General features: G+C 34.6%; 2 protein-coding genes across 2 annotated transcripts in view; both read left to right on the forward strand.

The window, feature by feature from the left end:
- Positions 1–7,088, forward strand: part of stag2b (STAG2 cohesin complex component b) — a 43,137-nt gene extending 36,049 nt beyond the window's left edge. The window contains exons 24-34 of the mRNA XM_088596736.1: positions 186–360; positions 874–1,013; positions 1,099–1,200; positions 1,418–1,566; positions 1,841–1,969; positions 2,349–2,554; positions 2,894–3,119; positions 3,522–3,629; positions 4,014–4,140; positions 4,534–4,611; positions 5,096–7,088. Coding sequence (XP_088452862.1) covers positions 186–360; positions 874–1,013; positions 1,099–1,200; positions 1,418–1,566; positions 1,841–1,969; positions 2,349–2,554; positions 2,894–3,119; positions 3,522–3,629; positions 4,014–4,140; positions 4,534–4,611; positions 5,096–5,119 — 1,464 coding nt within the window. The 3' untranslated portion in view covers positions 5,120–7,088. The remainder of the gene's footprint in view (positions 1–185; positions 361–873; positions 1,014–1,098; positions 1,201–1,417; positions 1,567–1,840; positions 1,970–2,348; positions 2,555–2,893; positions 3,120–3,521; positions 3,630–4,013; positions 4,141–4,533; positions 4,612–5,095) is intronic.
- Positions 7,089–12,921: 5,833 nt separating this feature from the next.
- sh2d1aa (SH2 domain containing 1A duplicate a) lies at positions 12,922–21,415 on the forward strand. The gene is made up of 3 exons (XM_088596737.1): positions 12,922–13,385; positions 17,462–17,525; positions 18,063–21,415. Exons 1-3 carry the CDS (start codon positions 13,246–13,248, stop codon positions 18,231–18,233), a joined length of 375 nt encoding a protein of 124 aa, XP_088452863.1. The 5' UTR covers positions 12,922–13,245; the 3' UTR covers positions 18,234–21,415.
- The last annotated feature ends 418 nt before the right edge of the window (positions 21,416–21,833 follow it).

A 21,833-nucleotide genomic window follows, 5' to 3' on the forward strand; every position in this document is an offset into this window, starting at 1 on the left:
TCAGTTTTCAAAGAATCTTATAATACTTAATGTTTACAGTGCCATGGCTTGAAAAAAAAAATCAACAGTGACTTTTCATGGTATTTCAAATGTCTTGTCAATACCTATTCTGAATAACTATGTATGCCTGAATGCCTTTTGAGGATCAGGTCTTCCTTAGTAATTGGGTTCCCTTTGATCTCTAGGCTTTCACTATCCTTTGTGATGTCCTGATGATATTTAGTCATCAGATTGTATCAGGAGGGCGTGACATGCTTGAGCCTTTAGTTTACACCCCAGATTCTTCTCTGCAGTCTGAACTACTTAACTTCATTCTGGATCATGTATTTATTGATCAAGATGATGACAGCAACAGTGCAGGTAAGAGGGCTCTAAAGTGTATTGAATATATTAACATGGTTTGTGTTATCAACATAATGATCTTGAAAGATTAGAAGATTAAAATTAATTGTTCTTCTAAGCATTTCTAAGCTTTTAAACATTGTTTATTGTACATAGTAAGTTTGTGAATTGTGATGTGTACATTGCCATGTAAAAGCATATTGGTCTATATTATAAATGAAATCCTTAATCCTGTCTAGCCTTGTTCAAACGTTTTATTGTACCATTTAAATTAAGAGTTTTGTAGTTGGTCTCTTTACAAATTTAAACATCTGGTTGAAAATAAACTTGACATATGGCTATATAAATATTACAGCTGGTGAAAATCTAAAACCGAATAGCTAAAAATCCTCCCTGGTGATGATCTGTGTACAAAGTTAACCTTTAGTTAACATTTTATGCAAATAATGTTTACAGAGTGAGGGCAGTTAGCCTTTGGTTTCCTTCTGTTCATTTAGAGATTCAAGAAAGACTCTTCTTTTTCTTAATCAGATGGACAACAAGATGACGAAGCCGGAAAAATTGAAGCTTTGCACAAAAGGCGAAACCTCCTTGCAGCTTACTGTAAATTAATTATTTATAATGTTGTGGAAATAAATACAGGAGCAGACATATTCAAACAATACATGAGGGTAGGTCTGGAATACATTCACTTATTGTTATTATTGTGTGGTCATTTGCATGATTTTTTACTTATTCTTATTTGTATTTTCATAGTATTACAATGACTATGGGGATATCATCAAAGAAACTATGAGCAAAACAAGACAAATAGACAAGATCCAGTGTGCAAAAACACTCATATTGAGCTTACAGCAGGTAAGAGCAAACCTTTTCAGTTTTAAGCTTGACAAGCTTTAAGAACATAAAATTATCTTCATTCCAGATATAGAAAATGTACAAGTATTTAAAACCTACTTCAGTGTATATGAGGAAATAATCGTTCTTGCAATGTAGTTTCAAAAAAAAACATTTTAAAACATTTTTTGAAATCTGTTCTATTCAGTTTTTGATAACAAAATTGATTCTTTCCTAGCTGTTCAATGAGATGCTGTCAGAACTTGGGTATAATTTTGACCGATCTTCTTCAGCCTTTTGTGGAATAAAAGAACTGGCACGGCGTTTTTCGTTAACGTTTGGGCTTGATCAGCTTAAAACCAGGGAAGCTATTGCCATGTTACACAAGTAAGTCACTAGAATAATTACATGGATTGCAAAAGGCTACTTTTCTTTTTCTTCTCAAAAAGTAAAATGAATTGAACATTTTTCTTTTAATTTTGCTTTGCACACTGAAATTAAAGTTTAGGTTTAAACTTGAAAAATTGAAGATTTGCGTTTTCACATTGCTTTATGAAATTAAGATGCCCAGCTTTTTGTCTTGGAGTATTGATTTTAAGTTTTATTTTTGGTTTTCGTGTTCATCAAACACTTAAAACATGAGAAATCTGATTATTTTCAGAGATGGCATTGAGTTCGCATTTAAAGAGCCCAGTCCTCATGGAGAAGGAAATCCCCCAGTTAATCTAGCTTTCCTGGATATCTTAAGTGAGTTTTCCTCCAAACTGCTTCGACAGGACAAAAGGACAGTGTAAGTCTCAATTCAGATTTATAATGTGAATATAACGCTTAACCTGATCTGTTCTTTAAGAAAAAAAAAACATTTCAAGGATAGTTCATATGGTTTCTTGAAGTTATAGTGAAAAAATCTTCAAACTTTCTGCACTTCAGAAATTTTTCTTCTTATAAATGCTTAATCTTTTTTTGTCCCTTTGCCACTTGTGTGACAACTATGTATTAAAATTTAAATCATCTGAAAATTGTGTAGTATGTGACATTAAAATTTGGCAAAATGGTTTCAACAGATAAACTATCCAATGTGCAGTGGCAGTTTTCAAGAAGAAATGTCTGCATTGTTTCCATTTTGTTGCACTTGCCTAATCAGAATTGTTCTTTTGCTCCTTCCACAGATACGTTTACCTGGAGAAGTTCATGACATTTCAGATGGCTCTGCGAAGAGAGGACTGCTGGCTTCCACTGATCTCGTACAGAAATTCTTTGCTTGCTGGAGGAGACGATGATACCATGTCCGTTATAAGCGGAATAAGCAGTCGAGGCTCAACTATGAGGAGTAAAAAGGCAAAACCTGCAACTGGGAAACGGAAACTAACGGAAGGTAAGGAAAATATCTGTATAAGACATGTAAATGAAAACAAGCCAATATATGTCATGGAACAAGTAATAGGTTTATTCCATGCTGGAAAAAAAGAAGAAAGAGAACACAACGTTTCGGCCGTGGAGCCTTCTTCAGGTGTTCTCACACCTAAAGAAGGCTCAACGGCCGAAACGTGTTCTCTTTCTTCTTTTTTTCAGCATGGAATAAACCTATTACTTGTTCCTTTGCAGCCTACGCATGCTGACGCAACTACCCACCAATATATGTCATTATCTGTTACATTTAATGTTCGAATTCACATCTCCAAATTAATTAGTTATAACATTTAATTGTTTATAGCTGAAGAAAGCAGCAGCAGTGATGGCATGTGGATGAACAGGGAACAGACAATGCAGACACCAGTTATGATGCCCTCACCTCACCTCACATCTACTGTCATGAGAGACCCCAAGAGGTTACGACCAGAAGAAAGCTACATGGGAGTCTACTCTTTACCACCTGATCAGCAACAGCAACAACAGCAGCCACCTCAACAACAGCATCATCAAACGCCAATGGACTACAAGTATGTACATGATTAATTAAGGGGAAGTTGGTTCAGTTAGATCAAAACATATGATTACAAATGATACATGATAAAGCAATTTTATATACCAATTTAGTCACTTGTTTTTCTTTCGAATACTTATGAAATGTCAAATCATGATGCTACACTTGTAGCCTCTACTTGATAGTTTTAGTAAATATGATACAACTTGGTTCCAGACTCAACCAAACATATCAGAGAAAGTATCAAGAGGGGGAGAACAGGGTTTTCTTTCCGTCTCCCCTTCTCCTTCCTTTCCATTTTCAAGACATTTTGGAAACTTGACACTTCTGCAAGCCCTGGTCATGGCAGATAAAATTCTGCAAATAATGATAGTGTTTTCAAGGAATTACAAATATATAACTGTACTGTGTTCTCCAGTACCCAGGTAACTTGGATGTTGGCTCAGAGACAACAAGAAGAAGTCCGGCAGCAGCAGGAAAGAGCAATGAATTACGCCAAACTGAGAAGCAATTTACAGCACGCAATGTAAGGAAATGTAATGGTAACTTTAAAATGCAGAATAGAAAGTGAGAAAGAAAAATTCTTATGTTTCTGTTAAAACAATTTAGAAATCTTTAAATGTTGAGCCATGTATATTAAACAATACTCACTCTTGATTTCCTTTAGTTTAGTGTTTAGTGTTGAACACTATGTAATTTGTCTTAGATTATGTTGTGGGGTTCATATATTGGTTATATATAGTGTCAATGAAAGTCATGTATATTTTTATTACGAAAAGTTGTTTTAATAACTACTGAAAATAATGAGTAGTTACTAAACTTGGTATGAAAATGCACAGATAATTTTTACAGTATATACCAAACTAATTAACAAAAATCTCTCGCCTCATTATTTTTTAACTTGCTCCAGCCGGCGTGGTACAGGTCTTATGGAAGATGATGAAGAGCCAATTGTAGAAGATGTAATGATGTCATCTGAAGGACGCATTGAAGATCTCAATGAAGGCATGGATTTTGACACCATGGATATTGATCTGGTAAGAAAACATTTCACTTTTTGTTGGAATGTGCTTTTTATAAAAGTACATTACAGAACTGAATAACATGCTTTGGTAGTGTCTGTCATTTGTACATATTTAACATTCATCTTGTAAATCTTCTTTAAAATAATTTAGATTTATGTTGCCATACCACCACAAGGTGGCATTCTTACTATATATAACTCATATATGACGGGAAAGGAAATGTTCTGTTCAGGATTCAGCGTAGCTTTGTGTACAAACAGGCCAGTGTTTTATAGCTCATCAAATCAGGGGACAGAGTGAAATCATTAGATTATTTTTTCTGTCAAATAGTAGATGTTAAATTTTGATGTGCTGAGTTGTTAAATTCTTTATCAACAACTTTGTTTTATTAAACCTTTTTTTCAGCCACCATCTAAAAATCGCAGAGAAAGATCAGAACTGAAACCGGACTTCTTTGATCCTGCTTCTATCATGGATGATTCTGTAATGATTTAACCATTTCTCTAAAACATTTTTTGAGTAAATGTTTATATAAAGTATATATATATAAAGTGTTTGTAGTTAAGCCTTATTAGGTGCATTGTACAGCTAAGATTGAACCTCTGTCGAAGTTTTTGCATATTTCAAGTATGATAAAATCCTGGTAGTGTCTAATTTTCTGTGCATATGGGATTATTTTCTATTTTACCACAAGATGGCAATAAGCAGCTGCTGAAGGTGAAAATAGATTGTACATGAGGCGTTTAAAACTGATTGGATCAAAAGGTTAGATGTTTTTCAGTTGATTACCAAGTTTTTCACGTTTAAACATGCAAAGAATATACTGAAATCATGTATGTTTTAAAAGTCCCAACAGATATTGAACTTGAACATCCAGAAAATTAATACTTGAATGCTTGAATTAAATTGCATATGAATGAACTGTGCTCCATCATGTGTTCAACTTCTCGTTTTCTTTTATTTTTAGGTCCTTGGAGTATCAATGTTCTAAGCAGATTTTGTGGAAGATTTGCTAAGGAGAAAGACAATTTCTGTTGTTACAGTAAACCTCTTGATGCTGTACAGATGTTTTTTCTCCTCTGTGGAGAATCTTTATTGGACATGCTCATTGGACTAAGTGCATTGAGAGGCAACATTGTTTGCCTGCTGAGGTGACTTGTTAAAACTACTAAAACGTTTGCAATCATTGGGTAAGCTTTCCAGTTTTTAGTTAAACAGCGACTGGCAAATTAGGAAGGATTTGGGATTTTTAGACTTCAGTTATATTGATTTCAGTAGAAGAATGAATGTTTTCAATTTACAGGGAGGCATTTTCAGCATTGAAACCCTGTGCAGGGAGCTATCAGAATTCTAAATCAGATTACAGTATTTTTAAAACTGGGGTGAATTTTTTTATAACTTAAAGTAGACTTTGTCTAATGTATAGCCCTTTTGTAATAGAACGTAATCAGATGTAAATTAGTAATTTATAAGCAGGTTGTTTCTGAATACAATGAGTATACATTTTTTTTGTTTTTTGACATTTATGATGTGTGATGATGGAACCTGTCCTCTTGATTCCTTGTTTTTTCTTTTTGCTGTATCGTAAAAATAAAAAAAGGTTCCAATGCCATGTGATCTTGGAGCAGATTATGACTAATGAGACATAAAGAAGTAAATCCCTGTTACTCTTCTGAGGTATCAATGCAGTGCTGGAAACTAATGATGATGACTATATTGAAGCAGTCATTAAGCTTACCCAAAGATTTAAACTGTTTGCCTGTCCTTTTGAGAGACTAATATTAAGGAAGAAAGTGCAAATCTTTCCAGTAGTGCCACTGTATTGTCTCTAATAAAAAAGAGCTTGGGTATAGTATGTTTGCTGAAAATAATTTTCTCAAAACACAATTATACAGCTTATTAGAGTGTGGGAATAGGTATCTAAATTTTAAATAAAGTTATATATATATAAATTGGTGCTGATTTTATAATCGCGCAGTTTGTTTAGTTTTTCTTACTTTTAAATTCCAACCTAAAATTATAAGGTTTCAGAAATATATGAAAATGTTTAAAAATGAATGCATGTGTATTCATGCATAAAAAAGATTTTTAAATTTGTATTTTATATTGTTTTTTCTTTGTCTTTGCAAAGTCTTCAGGTTTCAATACCTTTTTTGTTTTCCTATATATGTAAATTAGTTTGGATAACAGATTCATGAAACTATCCATCATGGTATTCTGTAAAGTTCAGCTTTAAGTTTTTAAATTTTAAATGTCCTTTCACAAATCCTTAAATAAAAAATCTGTAACATACAAATCTTTAAAAAACCTATTTGGACATGAACATTATTCTGCAATGCTTGGGCAGCTAGACACAGCTTAAGTATAACATTAACTTATAGTACAAAATGTACATTTTTGTTAAATGTCTTGTTTATTGAGGTATATTCTTTATAATCATTCCATGCCTTAATATGCTTGCAATACAAAACTCCCTGTTTTCTCTTGCCGAAATCTTCCATGTAAGTAAATAAAACTAGTTATGTTTAAAGGTTTAATTATGGGGCTGTGGTAGCCAAAAACCATAGAAATTGACTAGTGTTATATTGACAGAAAAAGATTAGAAATGCTATTGACACAGCATATGTTTGTTTTACGTAATTTTTACGTAAGTAAATACTCTTATGCTTTGAAGAATACTGCCTAGTGTTTTTTTCACACCACTGCATTAACAGAACTGCTGAAAGGACTGTATATATAAATTTAAGTGCAAGCTGATTTTTTTCTATTTTCAAAGGTGTGTTTCTTTGTGTGAGCAGTTCTTTAAAGCTGTATGTTTTCAACCAGCTTAAAATGTTTTATATATATAAATATATTTACCTTAACCTGTTGTCCCCCCATCTTCTGTCGTCCACTGTACTGTTTCTGATTTGTATTTGTCTGGAGACAGTAACTTTTTGAATAAAAGTAAACCTTCTGCAGTTGTGTGATAATCTCAAGTACCATAATGACCAGCAAATGTTATTCCTTTCAGTCATTCCCTCTTCAATCTTCAAATTCATAGCATCTAATTAAAAAAAAGTTTAACTTTATATTAGCTCTGTTAAAACTAATATAAAATTAGTTATACTCCCGTGTACCTTGGGGAATCTTGTGGGAGTATGGGTTGCCTGGGCTAGTCCTGTGTGCAATCCAGTCCCTGTATTTGCGGGACAAGGGTTGTACCTGCATTCTCAGTATTACGTCAAGCCCATTGAAGTAAGAGTTGGACTCTGCTTAGGCCTCGTCTTGTCTCCTGTCCTGTTTTGTGATTTTCATGGACAGGATGTCAAGGCACAGTTGAGGTTTGGGGATCTGAGGGTTGCAACAGTTGTTTGTGTCCTGTTTGCCTCTTCCGACTGTCATGTCTAGTGTTCACTGGAGAGGTTTGCAGCCGTGTTTCACAGAAGAATGAGGGTCAGCACCACAAAATTGGAGGACATGGTTGTCTCACAAAAGGAGTGGCTTGCTTACTCCAGAAGGGGCACCACCTGTCCCAAGTGGAGGAATTTAAATACCACCGGGTGTAGTTCATAAGTCAGGGTATAGGGAAATGCAAGATTGACGGATTGGTGCAGTGCCTACAGTAATGTGGACACTGTACCGATCTGCTGCGGGGAAGTGGGAGCTAAGTTTTTGGACCAAGTTCTCATTTTTCCATTCAATCTATGTCCCCGTCCTCACCTGTAGTCATTAGCTTTGGATAGTGACCAAAAGAAGTAGATTGCAGGTGCAAGTGGAAGTGAGGTTTTGCCATTTGGCTGCTGGGCTTGTTCAACATGAGGTGGAGAAGAGCACTGTGATCTGGGAGTAGAGTCGCTGCTCCTCTGGATCAAGTGGTGGTTCAGGCAGTTGGTGAGAATGCCCCCAGCGCACCACCTGCTGGACTTGTACTGGTTATGGAAGACACAACATGCTGGAGGGATTATATACTGTAGATGGCCTGGGAGCATCTGGGAATCCTCCAGGTGGAGTTTGGAGACTGTAGCTGTCGGAAGGGAAGTGTGGTCTGCCCTGCTCAGCTGGACCCTTACCTGGAGTAAGCAGTTAGAAAATGGATGAATGGGTAGATCTTAACAGTTTAAATGTTGCAGTAGCTGAAAAAAATATAAACCTAAGTTTATATTTGTCTTGAATGTAGAATTTATTTAAAATGAGTGCCATATAATTTAAACTTGTAATTCTAAAATAGATATTTAATTCTCTGTAAAGTCTTCACATTTTCTGTACACCACGTTTTGACCACATGCATAAAATAATTTCCAAGTTAAACCAAGGCATATTTGTGGTAATTGTGTTTTAAGAAGGGAACAACAACAATAGCAAATTCCTCCCTGCAGTTGGTAAGTCTAAAATCCATATTTAAAAACATTTGCTTGCTTTCTTACTATTGGCCCCTTTTGACATTTGATTTTGCTTCAGACAAAATAACACCTTGACATGTTAATTGCTTTCTTGTCTGACTAAGTTGTCCATTTGAAGAGATAATTAGCTTTTACCTTTTTTTCTGTATTAATCCAAAAATTAAAGCTTGCATCAGGTATATTAATTCAGTTCTGTGGGAGAGATTTTTTTTAACTATGAAGGGGGTGGAGTGGCAGAGGATTTATCGAACACTTAAATTTCCGTTTACGAAAATCATCAGTTTTAAATCATGAACATTTTAAGTTGCTTAGCACTCACTTTTGAATAAAGGTACAACAAGCCACTTTACATCATTGTTGCAAGTTAAAAGACCACTTTCAATGTCGAAAACTAAATGAAGGCTTGGAGTCGTAAAGGTGATGCAATAGCTGAAACCTTGTTGCGTGAAGTTTTTATTGGAGTATTTGAACCATTTTAGGTGTCATTAGGTAGAATCATAACTTCTAACTTGCAAAGTAGTCCATTGGCTACAGTTCTGTTAAAACTGCTGTAAAGGTTTCTCAGTGATAAATTTCATAGCTGTTTTTTGTTAATTATTTTAAATTGGGATAGTTTTACATCTTTTAAGTTGCAAAATTCCTGTTGCTTTTCTGAATAGATTTCTTCTTGTGTACCTGCAGTACGATAGATTGTATGAACATTGCACAAAGCAATGTTCTAAGAATCTCCCGTGCTTTATAGCAGCTGCTATACATAAGGTAAGCAGTTTAATGAAAGATTGTTTTAAGCTATGAAGGGGGGTGGGGTGGCCGAGAATTTATCAAGCACTTCAATTTTCTGCTGTTTACACACATCTTCATTTTGTTCGTTTCATATCTTTAATATTTTAATTTAGTTTGCACTCACTTTTGAATAAAGGTAACGATAAGTAACTACGTATTGCAAATTGAAAGACCACTTTGCAGCTACTGTGAAAGTCAAAACATGAACAAATCTAGTTGTCTTAAGTCTGTTCTTCAAAATCGTTAACCGCTATTGTCATGATTAAATTGTTGAGGACTCCCTCTATTCTTTTAGAAGTGGGTTACAGTTGAGTTTTTTTTCTCAGTTTCAGTAAAGACGGCAAGTGGGGCATTCCTGTTATTGGGGTTTCTTTGTAATGCATGGCATTCTCTATCGAAAAATTAGAGAAGTCATCTTTAAGAGTTTTGTGTACACATTTTAAAATGTAGCATGAAAATGAACCAGTTTGATAAATGGAAGGCCCATACTCACTATATTTAAACTTGTTTCTCTCTACTCTTTTATACATTGAAGTGAGAAAGGATTTCACTTTCTGATTTATATTAACGATGGTCTTGGCGTGTTCCAGGATAGATTTTTTTCTTCCTGTACATCGCCATTCTATAGTGCTTGCCCAATAGACAAAGTTACCTTGTCAAGCAGTGCATAATCTCTTCAATGTTGGGGGAACACAGAAAAGGATGGACAGTTATGTCTTTTTATCACAAGCTTCATCTAAATCTTCAGCAGTGATTACTACTTGGAATAAGGAATCGAATGTCACCAAAGAGGCCATTTCTCAGGACAATAGTTGGGGTATTGCAAATTTATCTTGCATCCTACCTAGAGATGCGAGTTGGGCTGAATGGCCTCTGCTTATGTTGTGTCAAGTGTCAAGATCATTTGTAGATCGTGTCATTGAAACTAGTTCCTAGTTCCCTGTGTTCCTCTGTAATGTGTTCCTGTAGTTCCTTCTACACACTGGTCGGTTCTTTAACCACTTCTTTACATGCTTTTGGTGTGCCCAGGGGTAAAATTCTAGAACCCTACTTCATGTTTTTTCTAATCTTCTAAATCGAGAGATTCTCACTTTGCACTTGGTACTCTTGCTAGATAACTAATTTGGATCTCTCACAGCGGCAGAAACAGATATGGCTGTTTGGCATGACTGTGCTGTTGCTGCCAATGCTTTTGGGAGTCTCTTTATTCCTTCTACTGGCATCGCTGGATTCTATCCCATTGTGATGTTGTTTATATAGACCTTTCAATTGCTAAGTCTACGAATAAGTTAAGGCTTAGATTCGTAAAGCTGTTGCAAAAGCTGAAAGCCTTGTTGCATGAAGGTTTTATTGTGGCTGTTTGAACTATTTTAGGTGCCTTTAGACAGAGACCTGGAGGGAACTACTACTGAAGGGGGGTTGAGGAGGGTGTTGATTCTGAAGTAGTCTGTGTTGGCTATAGTTCCGCTTGTTCAATGTAAAGGTTTTGCCGATGGATACATTTCATGTTTGTTTTTTTTGAATTGTTTTAAATTTTGATAGTTTTACATCACAGTTGCAAAATTCTTATCTGTTGCTTTTCTCAGTATATTGTCGCGTGCCTGTAGTATGACAGATTGTATGATCGTCATACAAGGTTCTGAGAATCCCTCCTGCTCCATAGGCCAGGCAGTGTAATGGAAGGATGCACACTGTTACCTCACGTTGCAGTTACCTTAAAGATGTTATCTTTGATTTAAGGTTGATTTTGCACTTATGGGAGAGACTGTATTAAAAGAATGTGCAACCACATTCAGTTAAGCTGCGTCATGATTGACAAAGCTTCTGTTGTTTCAACAGAGGCATAAATTGGAAAAGTACAGATACTATCTGCTCACCTGTTTCATAACAAAAGTAGAATTAACGAAAACCAGGTGGTTTGCCGGAATATTCTCAGGAAATTAAAATCCTTGCACATAACATGAAAGAACTGAAACATTTGTGGTAACTGATAGTTATCAGTTTTACATTAATTGGTCTGATTTGCAGAAAAATGCTTTCAAGCGGAACACTTAATGCAAACCTGGTGAAAATGCAGTTAATGTGATAACTGTAAAAAATTGTTTTTAATTTGACTCATGTGACCTTAACTTAGTCAGCTACACATTTAAGTATATAGTGGTGGAAGTAGCTCTTTTTTTTACTACTTGAACATTTTAAGTATTTTAAAGAGGTTATAAATATTTAATATTAAGTATAGGTGTACATTAAAAAACAATGTCCCTCTGATGCTTTAAACATTTTAGACATTGGATTTGAAAATGTGCTGTCTGATTAGCAATAATGAAAGAGGTGCTGCGTCTTCAGGATCAAGACCGTTTATCACTTAACCCACATACAAGATACAAAGCGTGAAAAATGAAGGCTTTGAAAACGGGTTCAAGTTGTTTTCAGCCATTGAAGAGTTAGACACTTAAACCATGTGTACAGATCTTACCAAAAGTTTACGTAAGTCCATTTACATTGATATTGCAACTTTGGGAGTGTACACCATTCTCTACAGCAACTCTAAATTAGCACGTCTTTATCCTAAGAAAGTTGTATCCTCACCCGTTAAGAAGTTTTCAGGTTTTCTAGACATGTTCTGACATGTTTCTCTATACGGCATTAGGGTGTTGCTGTCTGAAGCATTGTACTGAGAATAAACAGACATTTTGTTAATAAAATACTATTTTTTCTTGTGTGGTATGGTTTAATGCTGTTTAATTCCTTTATTTTTATTAGGATGAAATTCCCTGTGAATATTACATCCATACTTTTCATGTTTGAGGTTCAGAATTCACAAGTAGGTTGTGAAATTGCAACTTTAGCAACAAATGTAAGTGATGAAAATAGATTGGTGTATAGTTACTCACCCACCATGTTATACGGGATATTAATAGGCGAAGTATTAAGTGATTCAGGCTAAGAGAAGTTTCCCAAGTGTGGCAGCTGTGGTCAGAAACGGGATTCGATCTGCTTCTTCAGTGCTTCTCTGACCTCGGTGCCTTACAAGTGTCAGATCTGTTCAGCCAAAAGACCAGTGATGTGACCCAGTGGGTTTGGAATGCTTTTAAAGCTCCAGTGAGGTTACATTACTTTAACAGTTTCATATACCACATTATCCCAGTTAGACTTTCCCCTTCTAAATTCTATGCATCTTCCCATGACTGATAGGCAGCAGTCTCAGTGATTTAGACTCTAGTTTGTAACTTGCTCATAGCTGGTATTGGATTGCTCTCTCTCGGCCGTCTTCCAGCCCTGAGCTTTCTTACAGGGCTTCAATGTTTGAAGTTCATATCAGTTTCATTTATGAATACAGTAAATGAAAAGATTTGTATCTGTAGATTTTCTGCTACTTCAGGGTCATGTAAAAAACAGCTAAAAGATCCAAGGATCTTGCCCAGCTTTTCTTTTGAAAGAAGCCTGGATATTAACTATAACATCGTAGCTGGCAGCTCATTCAATACACCCACAAGCCAACATGTAAGGGAGACCCACATGTTCTTGGTTTAAAATTCACTTCCGCACAAAACCATAATATGGAAACCCACATTTTATCTGGTGCTCATGTAATATGTACCTACAGAATGAGGAGCTTATGGGCCACAACACAACAATTTAAGCTGTCCCTTGTGTGCTAGCAACAAGTTTTATGAGTATAGTTTCTTGACTCTGGAAGAGGAACCTTTTTTATTATAAATAATTTAACAGAAGCTGAATAAACTTGCTGACTGGCCAATTTACAACAAGAAACAGAACCGACTAATTTCATTTTGATGTTGGAGATGGAGAGACTGAACCACTTGTGATGTTATTTCCTGTGTTTCTTTCTTTCTATTCGTTATTATCTCATTTCCTGCACACCCCAGTTATTTGAACACTTCTCTGACAATACTTGCAACTTGCATCACCTTGGTTTTACAGTAGCAGCATGATGGATTCTTTGTCTGTTTATCATGGAGGCATCAGCCGGGAAACAGGTGAAAAACTTCTGAGTGCTGCTGGGCAAGATGGCAGTTATTTAATACGAGACAGTGAGAGCGTGCCTGGTGTATATTGCCTCTGTGTGCTGTAAGTATTGAGACATACGCATTGGAAAATACAATCTCAATTTCAGTGCAAATCACAGTATCAGTGCCAGACTTTGGTACTCATCACAAATTCAGCAGTGATGGAGAAAAATGGTTCTCTAAAAAAAACTTTCTCAGAACATGATTGAAACTTTGTTGATTTGATGTACAAATTATATTTTTGGCAACAGCAGCACTGCTTATTGATGTTCACTTATGTTCAAAACAGTTACTGTAAAAAGCTAATTAGTGCATGTATTTTTATTGTATGTATACATTTTAGCTAGAGACGTATGTCTTCTGTACAGTTATTATTCACTTTAAAAACTAGGATTTGGCTCATTTAAGGTAATGTATGTCTTCACTAATTTAAAGAAATTAAAGAGATTAATGTATTGTTACATACTAATAAGACTGCCTCTTTTAAAACGTTTTTTTTCTTATGTTGAGTACAATGTCTTCGTTCAATGGGCTTGGATCTTCACTAGTGAAACTACATTATAAAGTAAAAGTGGAGTCCAAATTGAATGCAATACAACTGACACCTAATCTGATCATGTTGTGCTGGAAAGAGTTTGAGTTTCAATAATGGTTGTGAATTTTTCAAATATTTGATTAATTAAATAATTAATTACAAATATATTAACCATCTTGTGTTATTGGAATATGTCTTTGCTCTCTTCGTTTGCTATTTAAAGCCTGTGTTACCACAATTACAGAATTAAGATAATTGTAAATGTTAACCTGATGTTAATGAGTATGTCAGCATATAATTGCACATTATCGGAATGTACTCTTCACTACATCATTATAAACACACTTTTACACATTTCACAAGTCCATACTGGCAAGTCAAGGTCTATAAATCCACTTTATAATCTAGGACAAGTCAAGGTCTATAAATCCACTTTATAATCTAGGACATTTTCGTTACTTTAATATATTGGTATTGTTGTAGAGCAGCAACTACAGTCTAACTCTAAGTGCTAAAAAAGTAGAAAGCAAAAAAAAAAGTTTGGCTGTAAAGCTTTATTTGGGTATTTGAGAGAGAAAGATTGCAGGATAATGAAACAGAGCTGATTGACAACCCCATCACTCTCAAGTAAAAACTGATTACTGATTGTAATCTTGACAAAAATTGTATGATTTGGTATTATTGTGCAATATAGTACATTAAATATTATGACCCCAAAAATGTAAACGTACACGTTAAGGATAAAAGAGAATATTCCTGATCTTACAGTACATTGTTCACCTCACGCATTCCGGCCAACAGGATTAGCAGTTTTGTTAGCCGGAAAACCAAAAGTAGCCAAAAGATTTTCTGTCTGCCATATTTGAAGCCCTCAGCATGTTTTAGATACTGCGTAATGAAAATGCACAGTACAAACGGCACATAGAAGAGTAGTTATTTGTATATTTACAAACATTTGGAAGCGAAAATGTATCCTGGACTATTACTAGTTCAAACCAAGTGGGAGCCGCCATTCGGTCTCTGGGCTTGTCACTGGATAAGTATTGTAATGTTAAGTAAATGAATAGCTCTTAAAAGAGCCATTGAAAAGGAGAGTTTAGTTGTCATTGACATCTGTTTAAGTAGAGATTTCTTAAATTTAACCTACTGTTTGCTGCTTTTCTTTATGTAGGACACTAAGCTTTTAGTTTCTATAGGCCCACCTCATTGCTGCGAAAATTAAGTGCAAAACTTAAATCTGGAGTCTTGCTTTATTTCAGTTAATTTTATAGTATTCCCATTGTTGTGTGCATTACATTATTTTTGCAGAACCCACATTAAAAAAAACAAATTAGTGGGTTGCTGATATATTGCGTTTACACAGAAACAATGAAGCTTGAGAACAGAAGGTGCTGTGTGATGGGCAATCAACATAAAAAGTAATGTTGGATCGAAATGTGTCCTGCTAAATTGAGTTCACTGTTGAGTTCAGTGAATATATGGAGTATCAAGCTTTTTCTCAGGTTATTGGTCATACCAAAGATTTGTGCATTGCATGAATTAAATTATGTTAATAAAAAGATCTATAAGTAATGTGATGACAGTATGTTGCATTATGTGAAATTGTGTAAGCAGTACTATATGGACTTTAGTACTGCTAAATAATGGTTGTAGATGTTTCTGCTTCAACCTCAGACATCTATAGGAAGAGTCTTTATGACAGGTTACATTTTTTTTCCGTGGGATAAAACAAGTTCAGGATGATTTTGTAAACAGTTGAATGAAAACAAATAGAAGTACTAATGTGTGACATAAAACTAGTTTTTGCAGTTAGTATACAATGTAGGTAGCTGCAAATTGAAGTATTATACCCATGTCAGAAATAAGATTATTCAGTGACTCATGAATTATACTGTATATAGGAAATATTCCTTGTTAAACTAGTTTTGAACAACTTATTTATGGTATCAAGTAGAGGTTGAGGTGTTATAGTAAACTAATTTAAAACAGAGTACCAATAATTTAATCTAAAAATCTTTGTGCGTTTATGTGGAGAAAAAAATAAATAATGTACAGACATTCCTTGTACAGACAGGAATTGTGTCTGTTACTAGTAAACTCACATATTTTAAGTAGGTATTTTAATCAAGAAGCTCAAAAACATGTTGGAAAAATACTCCCACTCATAAGAAATTATAGCACCAGAAAGTGAGAGACATGAATGCCAGAATAGAATACAAAGGAGAAGGTAGCAGGACAAGACGATGAGATAAAATGTTCCACTTTTGGGCAGCCAAACCATATGACATTTTCTCATAGAACAGTCTTGTAATTGAATTTGCTGCATGCTGAGGAAATCATAATCTAATGGTTTGGACATTTCATACAGAAGTCACAGTTTCTTAATTCATGCACTTCCTTTATTCTTTGTGACTCCCTTGACTTCTCTGTTCTAACACATTTAATTTTAAATTTTACATTTTTAAAGCTATCTTGATCTGAAATTATGAATTACGAAGCGCTTATCTGCCATAAATTAACTTACTTCAAGATGTATTTTCAGATGAAACACATTGAACATCATAGAATTTTTAAATGCTTTACAAATTCATCTTCTATAGGGCACAGAAAACACATAATGCCAAATCTTACTTCAAAAATACTATTCATTTAATGGAATTTCTAGCATTTCAATTTTGAATAATTGTGAAAAAGATCATATTCATGTGGTTATATACAGTACACTGCTTATAGAGTTATGCAGTGTGAGGCATTCCAAACTATTGGTACCAATAGCTTTTGTTTTTAATGCCTCAAAGTATATTGTATATTATATGCTTATACGAACACATTATATATTAACTGATATGTCATTACATTGAGCTTCACTGGCTTTTATGTGACCTCGACATTGCAACGCGTGTCTTCCAAGATACAATGTTTCTTCAGCCAGAAATGTTAGCCTTCCTTTTTTACCTAACGCAATAGTTTTTGCTGTGATAAGTTTGTGTTTTTAAAAGGGGACATTTCTTTTCAATAGCCTGATTCTATTATAGTAATATAACTATGGCTTATTTAAATTGTAAATATATAGATTTTACACTGAGAATTAATCTGAAGAATGGCTCAGCGAAAGTTACAAAATGTGTGTGAACCCAGAATGAAATGTTAATGTCTTAAATCATCCATCCTATGTCAGAAAGATGTTCGCTGTGATATCAGTCAACTGCAGGGCACAGGCATATACACACCGTTTGGATACGCCAGTTAACAACGCCTGCATATCTTTAGAAGGTGGGAGGAAACCTGAGCACGTTGAGAGAACTGAAATAAACTTTGGAAAAAGCATGAAAACTCCACATACTGGCTGAGCCAAACAACAGCAGTACCAAGTACCACACAAGCATACCGCTGATTCTAATTCATATTCTGTTTTATGTCAAATGTATTGTTTCTTATAAACAACAGTTCCTTAAAATGATTTTGGGAATTGGAATGCAACGCAATTTATTAATGTCTTAAAAGTTTGAATTACTTCTAGAATAATTCAAATATTACCCGTTTTTATTTTTTGTCTTGAGTTGATGGGAGAATGTTATTAAGATCTGTCATTTGGTTTACAGATTCAAAGGCTTTGTCTACACATATAGGCTGTACCAGGTTGAAGGGGGATCTTGGACAGCTGAGGTAAGAGACAAAAATGTTTAGCAACTGGGGCTGCGTTTGAATCCAAAGCAACACGTACTTGTGCCCATTTGTGCGGCAGAGCAATTAAGTGGTAAAGTCTGAGTGAAGCATTTTGCTCAAGGGTACCAATGCAGTATCCCATCAGGAAATTGATTTCACAATCTTCTAGTCTCAAGTCTACAGCCAATGACACATCCACACTGCTGTTTTGTTTCTTCTGTTCTCATATTAATTATATATGCATGTATTATAATCCACTCTTAGAACACTTAAGCCTTGGGTGGTAAAATGTCAGAATGATAAATTGTTGAATTTTTAAATACGGTAGACTGAAAATGGAAAACATCTGTCAAATTAAATGTTTTTTTTTCTCTTTCATTATTTGGTATTATGTCTCGTCTCTGTCTTTTTTTGTGTGTTTTGCAAGATTCAAAATTAACTGATGAAAAATGAGAAAAGACCTGAAATAATACCATATACTTGAAGATGCACTGTAGACGCTATGCTGAATGTTTGTTCGTTTTGTTTTTGTTTTAGACAGCTCCTGGTGTCCATAAAAGAATGTTTCGGAAGATCAAGAACTTGATAGCAGCCTACCAGAAACCTGACCAGGGCATTGCAATTCCTTTGCTTTATCCAGTTACTGTTGAAAATAACTATATCAGCAAATCCAAGACTGGGCACGATACTGAATCTTACATGCATTAGATAGAAGTTTGGCTGAGTCAAAGAGCTGTCAAAACACCATCATTTTCTGAAAATGTCCTTTGTTACTCCCTCTGTGCAATGACTTCAGCTCAATGATAAAATGTGCTTATAAAATGTTTTTATTTTGCAGACCTTGTATTTCACTTGGAGTTTTCCCTGTTTTTACATGCACTGTCCATATAGCCATTTTAATAAGGAATATACGTGATCATCTGCAATCATTGGTGGATGCTGAGTGCTTCCCTATCTGTGATACGATTTGGTGTAACAAGATCAAATAAAGGACTGCATTAGAAAAAAATGGCAAAATAGGATAGAGCACAGCTTTTAAAAAATCGGACAATTTGAAAGGTGTAAAAATATATATTTCCATTGAGAAAAAATGCCAATATTATTTAACTTTACATCAAAACTGACTTAAACTTACTAAATATTTAAAAAATATATTTAATTTAATAAAATAATTGTTTTCTGGATGATTATCTGACTCAGGCATAATAACTACAGGTCTTCAGGAAAGGATTGTATATTTCAAATATATTATATATGCCTCCTTCACCTGAAGAACTTCAATGGACGTTCTGTATAATACCGAACCATGACTCTGGACATTTTCCTTTCCAGATCAGATGCCAGTGAACTAATCTTGATCACCTTGTCCTTAAATTACTCCCCCCTCAAAGAATGTTGCATGTATTTGGATGTGGACTTTACAACGGTCAAGACCAACCAAAACTCAGTCCTGTTAAACAAGTTTTAGCTTTCGAGAGACTCTTAACTACTTGCTCGTACTGTTAGAGAAATACCCACCCTGCATTTTTTAGAGCAGTCTGGTGAAGATGTGATTAAATGAGCAAAAAGATCAGTCTTTTCCTGAGGATACTTCACTGTAATTAATAAGAGTAGTGTTTTTTTTTCTGATGCAAGTCATGAAAAATGCAATTTTTCTTTTAATAGATCGAGACAACTGAGATAATTACCTTTACATGTGCCCTGGGGCATTACTAAACACAGCATTTGATCTTCATATATATGTCAGTGGATTTATGTACATATATTGGATATATTGTGCATTTAACACAATAGAAATGACAACTTCAGTAAGATTTTCAACTGTTTACAGCTGGGAAAAAGGTGCAAATCCCATTCATTTGGGAAGCTCAGCACAAACATGCAATGCCAGTTTTATCTAGACCACAAGCCATAAGCTGTTGTCCAAGTATATTTTTTTTCTGCACTAATTTCCAAGAAAGGAAATTTTACTGGTGGGACTGACATTGACTGACATAATGGGTAAACCATGACTGTGGAAGAAAATATTCCCTTGTCCTTGCGTCATGTTTTGTATTGTCACCCATGTGTTTAAATTAGATATATTCATAACTGGGGAAGGAGGAGAGAATCCAAGTGAACACCATATATTATTTTGTGCACTCCTGACTAACAGGTTGTCACAGCTTTCATTGTATTGTAAATTTTGATTTTTTATTATTATCTTCACCGATTGAGAAAGGTTTTGATACAAAATAGAAATGTTTTGATGCAATATAAAAGTGTAAAACAGAAACAATAGTAGCTAAATTTAATTTCATTGTACGTTTATCGAAACATTAGAGACCATGTCTGACTGTGTTCTTAGAATACGTAAGATACGTTGGGAGTGTAACAACTTTCTAAATTGCATTTGTAGTTATACTGTGTCTTCATCACTTCAGAAAATATTATTGCCTTACTGCAACTCATCAGCTCTACACCTGTCCAGTCTTTCTGCAGTCTCTGCTTTGTTCTTATGCATTTTTGACACTTCTGTATCTAGGTTACAAAACAACCAGGTCTTTCATTTAAGAGTTTTTGACACTTTTCATGCACTGATAATGAGAGGCGTTTTTGTTTTCGTTTTGTCTTTGTTATTGCTGTTGCTGTATTTAACCTGTCCTAGGAACGTTCCAATCAAAACATCTACTGACGAAGAAATCCATTCCATTGCAAAGACAGTGGCAGAAACAAAATAAATAAGTTAATTCGATCTTTTAAAACAATGACCAAGAAAAGCAGTGTTTTTTTGTTATTGTATGATACATGGGATGTGTCCTAAGCTCTAAAATCGTGGTCTGTAGTAACAGAAACAAAAGAAATGGTCATAATTTACAATTTTAAGGTAGACTGCATTGTAGGTTTTAGATAAAAGATTTTCAAATACTCCTCTGTATCCTGATTATTTGCTGCATTACCATGCAATAAGAACTAAAAAGGAGAATCTATACAACTGTTCTACAGTAATGTATGCCACCTTATCAGTGGCCGCATCACTCATATCAGCAAGGCGAGCAGTAACACAATGCTGCAGTCTGTCATTCACCAAACAAAAGGTTTTTGTGCTGTGAGTAGAATTTGCTTCACCGGAAAAATGAATTTAACTGCATGTTTGTTTTTAAACCAGCTCTCTTGGCGTTATACATGGGCAGAATTATCTCTGTGTTTGTAAAGAAAGCGAGTGATGAAACCATGAGTTTGCAGTGTAAAAACGTTTGTTTTGCTTCTGTTTTGTTTCTAAATCCTTAATGAAATCTAACAATTATTTTCTTCAGACCTAACAGCTATGCAAAGTGTATAGACTACTATGTGATATACACATTGTTTAGGGGAGAATTAATCACTCTTTAGTGTGTGTAAGTATTATGACCTGTAAATGTCATTAGTGGGTGCATTGAATGAGAACCTCTGGGTTGATGTAATAAGTTGCTTTTGCACTTATCATTTTGTATGTATTTTTTGGTATTTTAAAAATTCTTTAATGGATAAAATACTTAGATTTTTCTGTTGGAAATTGAAATATTTGTTTTCCTATATTATGGATACAAAATGGGTGTATTTTGTTTAGTATCTCTCAGAGTTTGTCAGCATTTAGTCAGAGGGGAATATGGTGTGCTTTTTAACTTACTTCAGTACAGCAGTTAGATCTGTAATTTATATTAACATTCTTTCCTGCATAATTCAGAAATCATGAGTCAAACTGCGATATTCCAATCTTGGTTCACATGATATACTATATGGTTTAGAATTTTTGTTAGTCATTACTACACCCTTGTATAGCTCTGTGGTTGTCATTTCTGTTTTTTTTTTATAAATGTCATATGGAAATATGCAAATTTACATTTTAAAATAAAATTTATCAAGTTGTACATATTGGTATGTTTAAATTTTTGCATTTAAATGCACAGTTCCTTAATCCTTTACCAAGTTTTTGAAAAAAAAAAAACCAAGCAAAATATATTCATGTTATATTTAAGAATGCTTGTGCTGATAAAAACATTTTAAATAAGTGATCTTCAGTCTTGGTTTTGGAGTACTCTTGTGTCAGCTACTTTTTGTTCTTACTGATCCTTTAATAACCAATTCTAATTGCTGACTAATTGAGCTGTTTGTTTGTCTGGGCTTTTTTCTGCTCTTAGGCCTTAGCATTAAAAATTTCCCCTTTACAGCTGGACCTGGGTAACACCTATGTCTTCTGGTTTCCCAACCAACTTCTTTCTTACAGGGTAATTTCTTTTTGATTTCAGGCCTTTTAAAAAAAAAATATTTCAGGTCTTAACCTGAATA

The sequence above is a fragment of the Lepisosteus platostomus genome, chromosome 10, assembly GCF_059453375.1.
Source record: "Lepisosteus platostomus isolate fLepPlt1 chromosome 10, fLepPlt1.hap1, whole genome shotgun sequence".
Classification (NCBI taxonomy): Eukaryota; Metazoa; Chordata; class Actinopteri; order Semionotiformes; family Lepisosteidae; genus Lepisosteus; species Lepisosteus platostomus.

Bases quoted from the DNA above. Each gene is read 5' to 3' on its own strand.
- sh2d1aa (XM_088596737.1), top strand. From the start codon at position 13,246: ATGATGGATTCTTTGTCTGTTTATCATGGAGGCATCAGCCGGGAAACA. The intron at 13,386-17,461 runs GTAAGTATTGAG...TTTGGTTTACAG, and splicing joins GTATATTGCCTCTGTGTGCT to ATTCAAAGGCTTTGTCTACA. The intron at 17,526-18,062 runs GTAAGAGACAAA...TTTTTGTTTTAG, and splicing joins GGGGATCTTGGACAGCTGAG to ACAGCTCCTGGTGTCCATAA.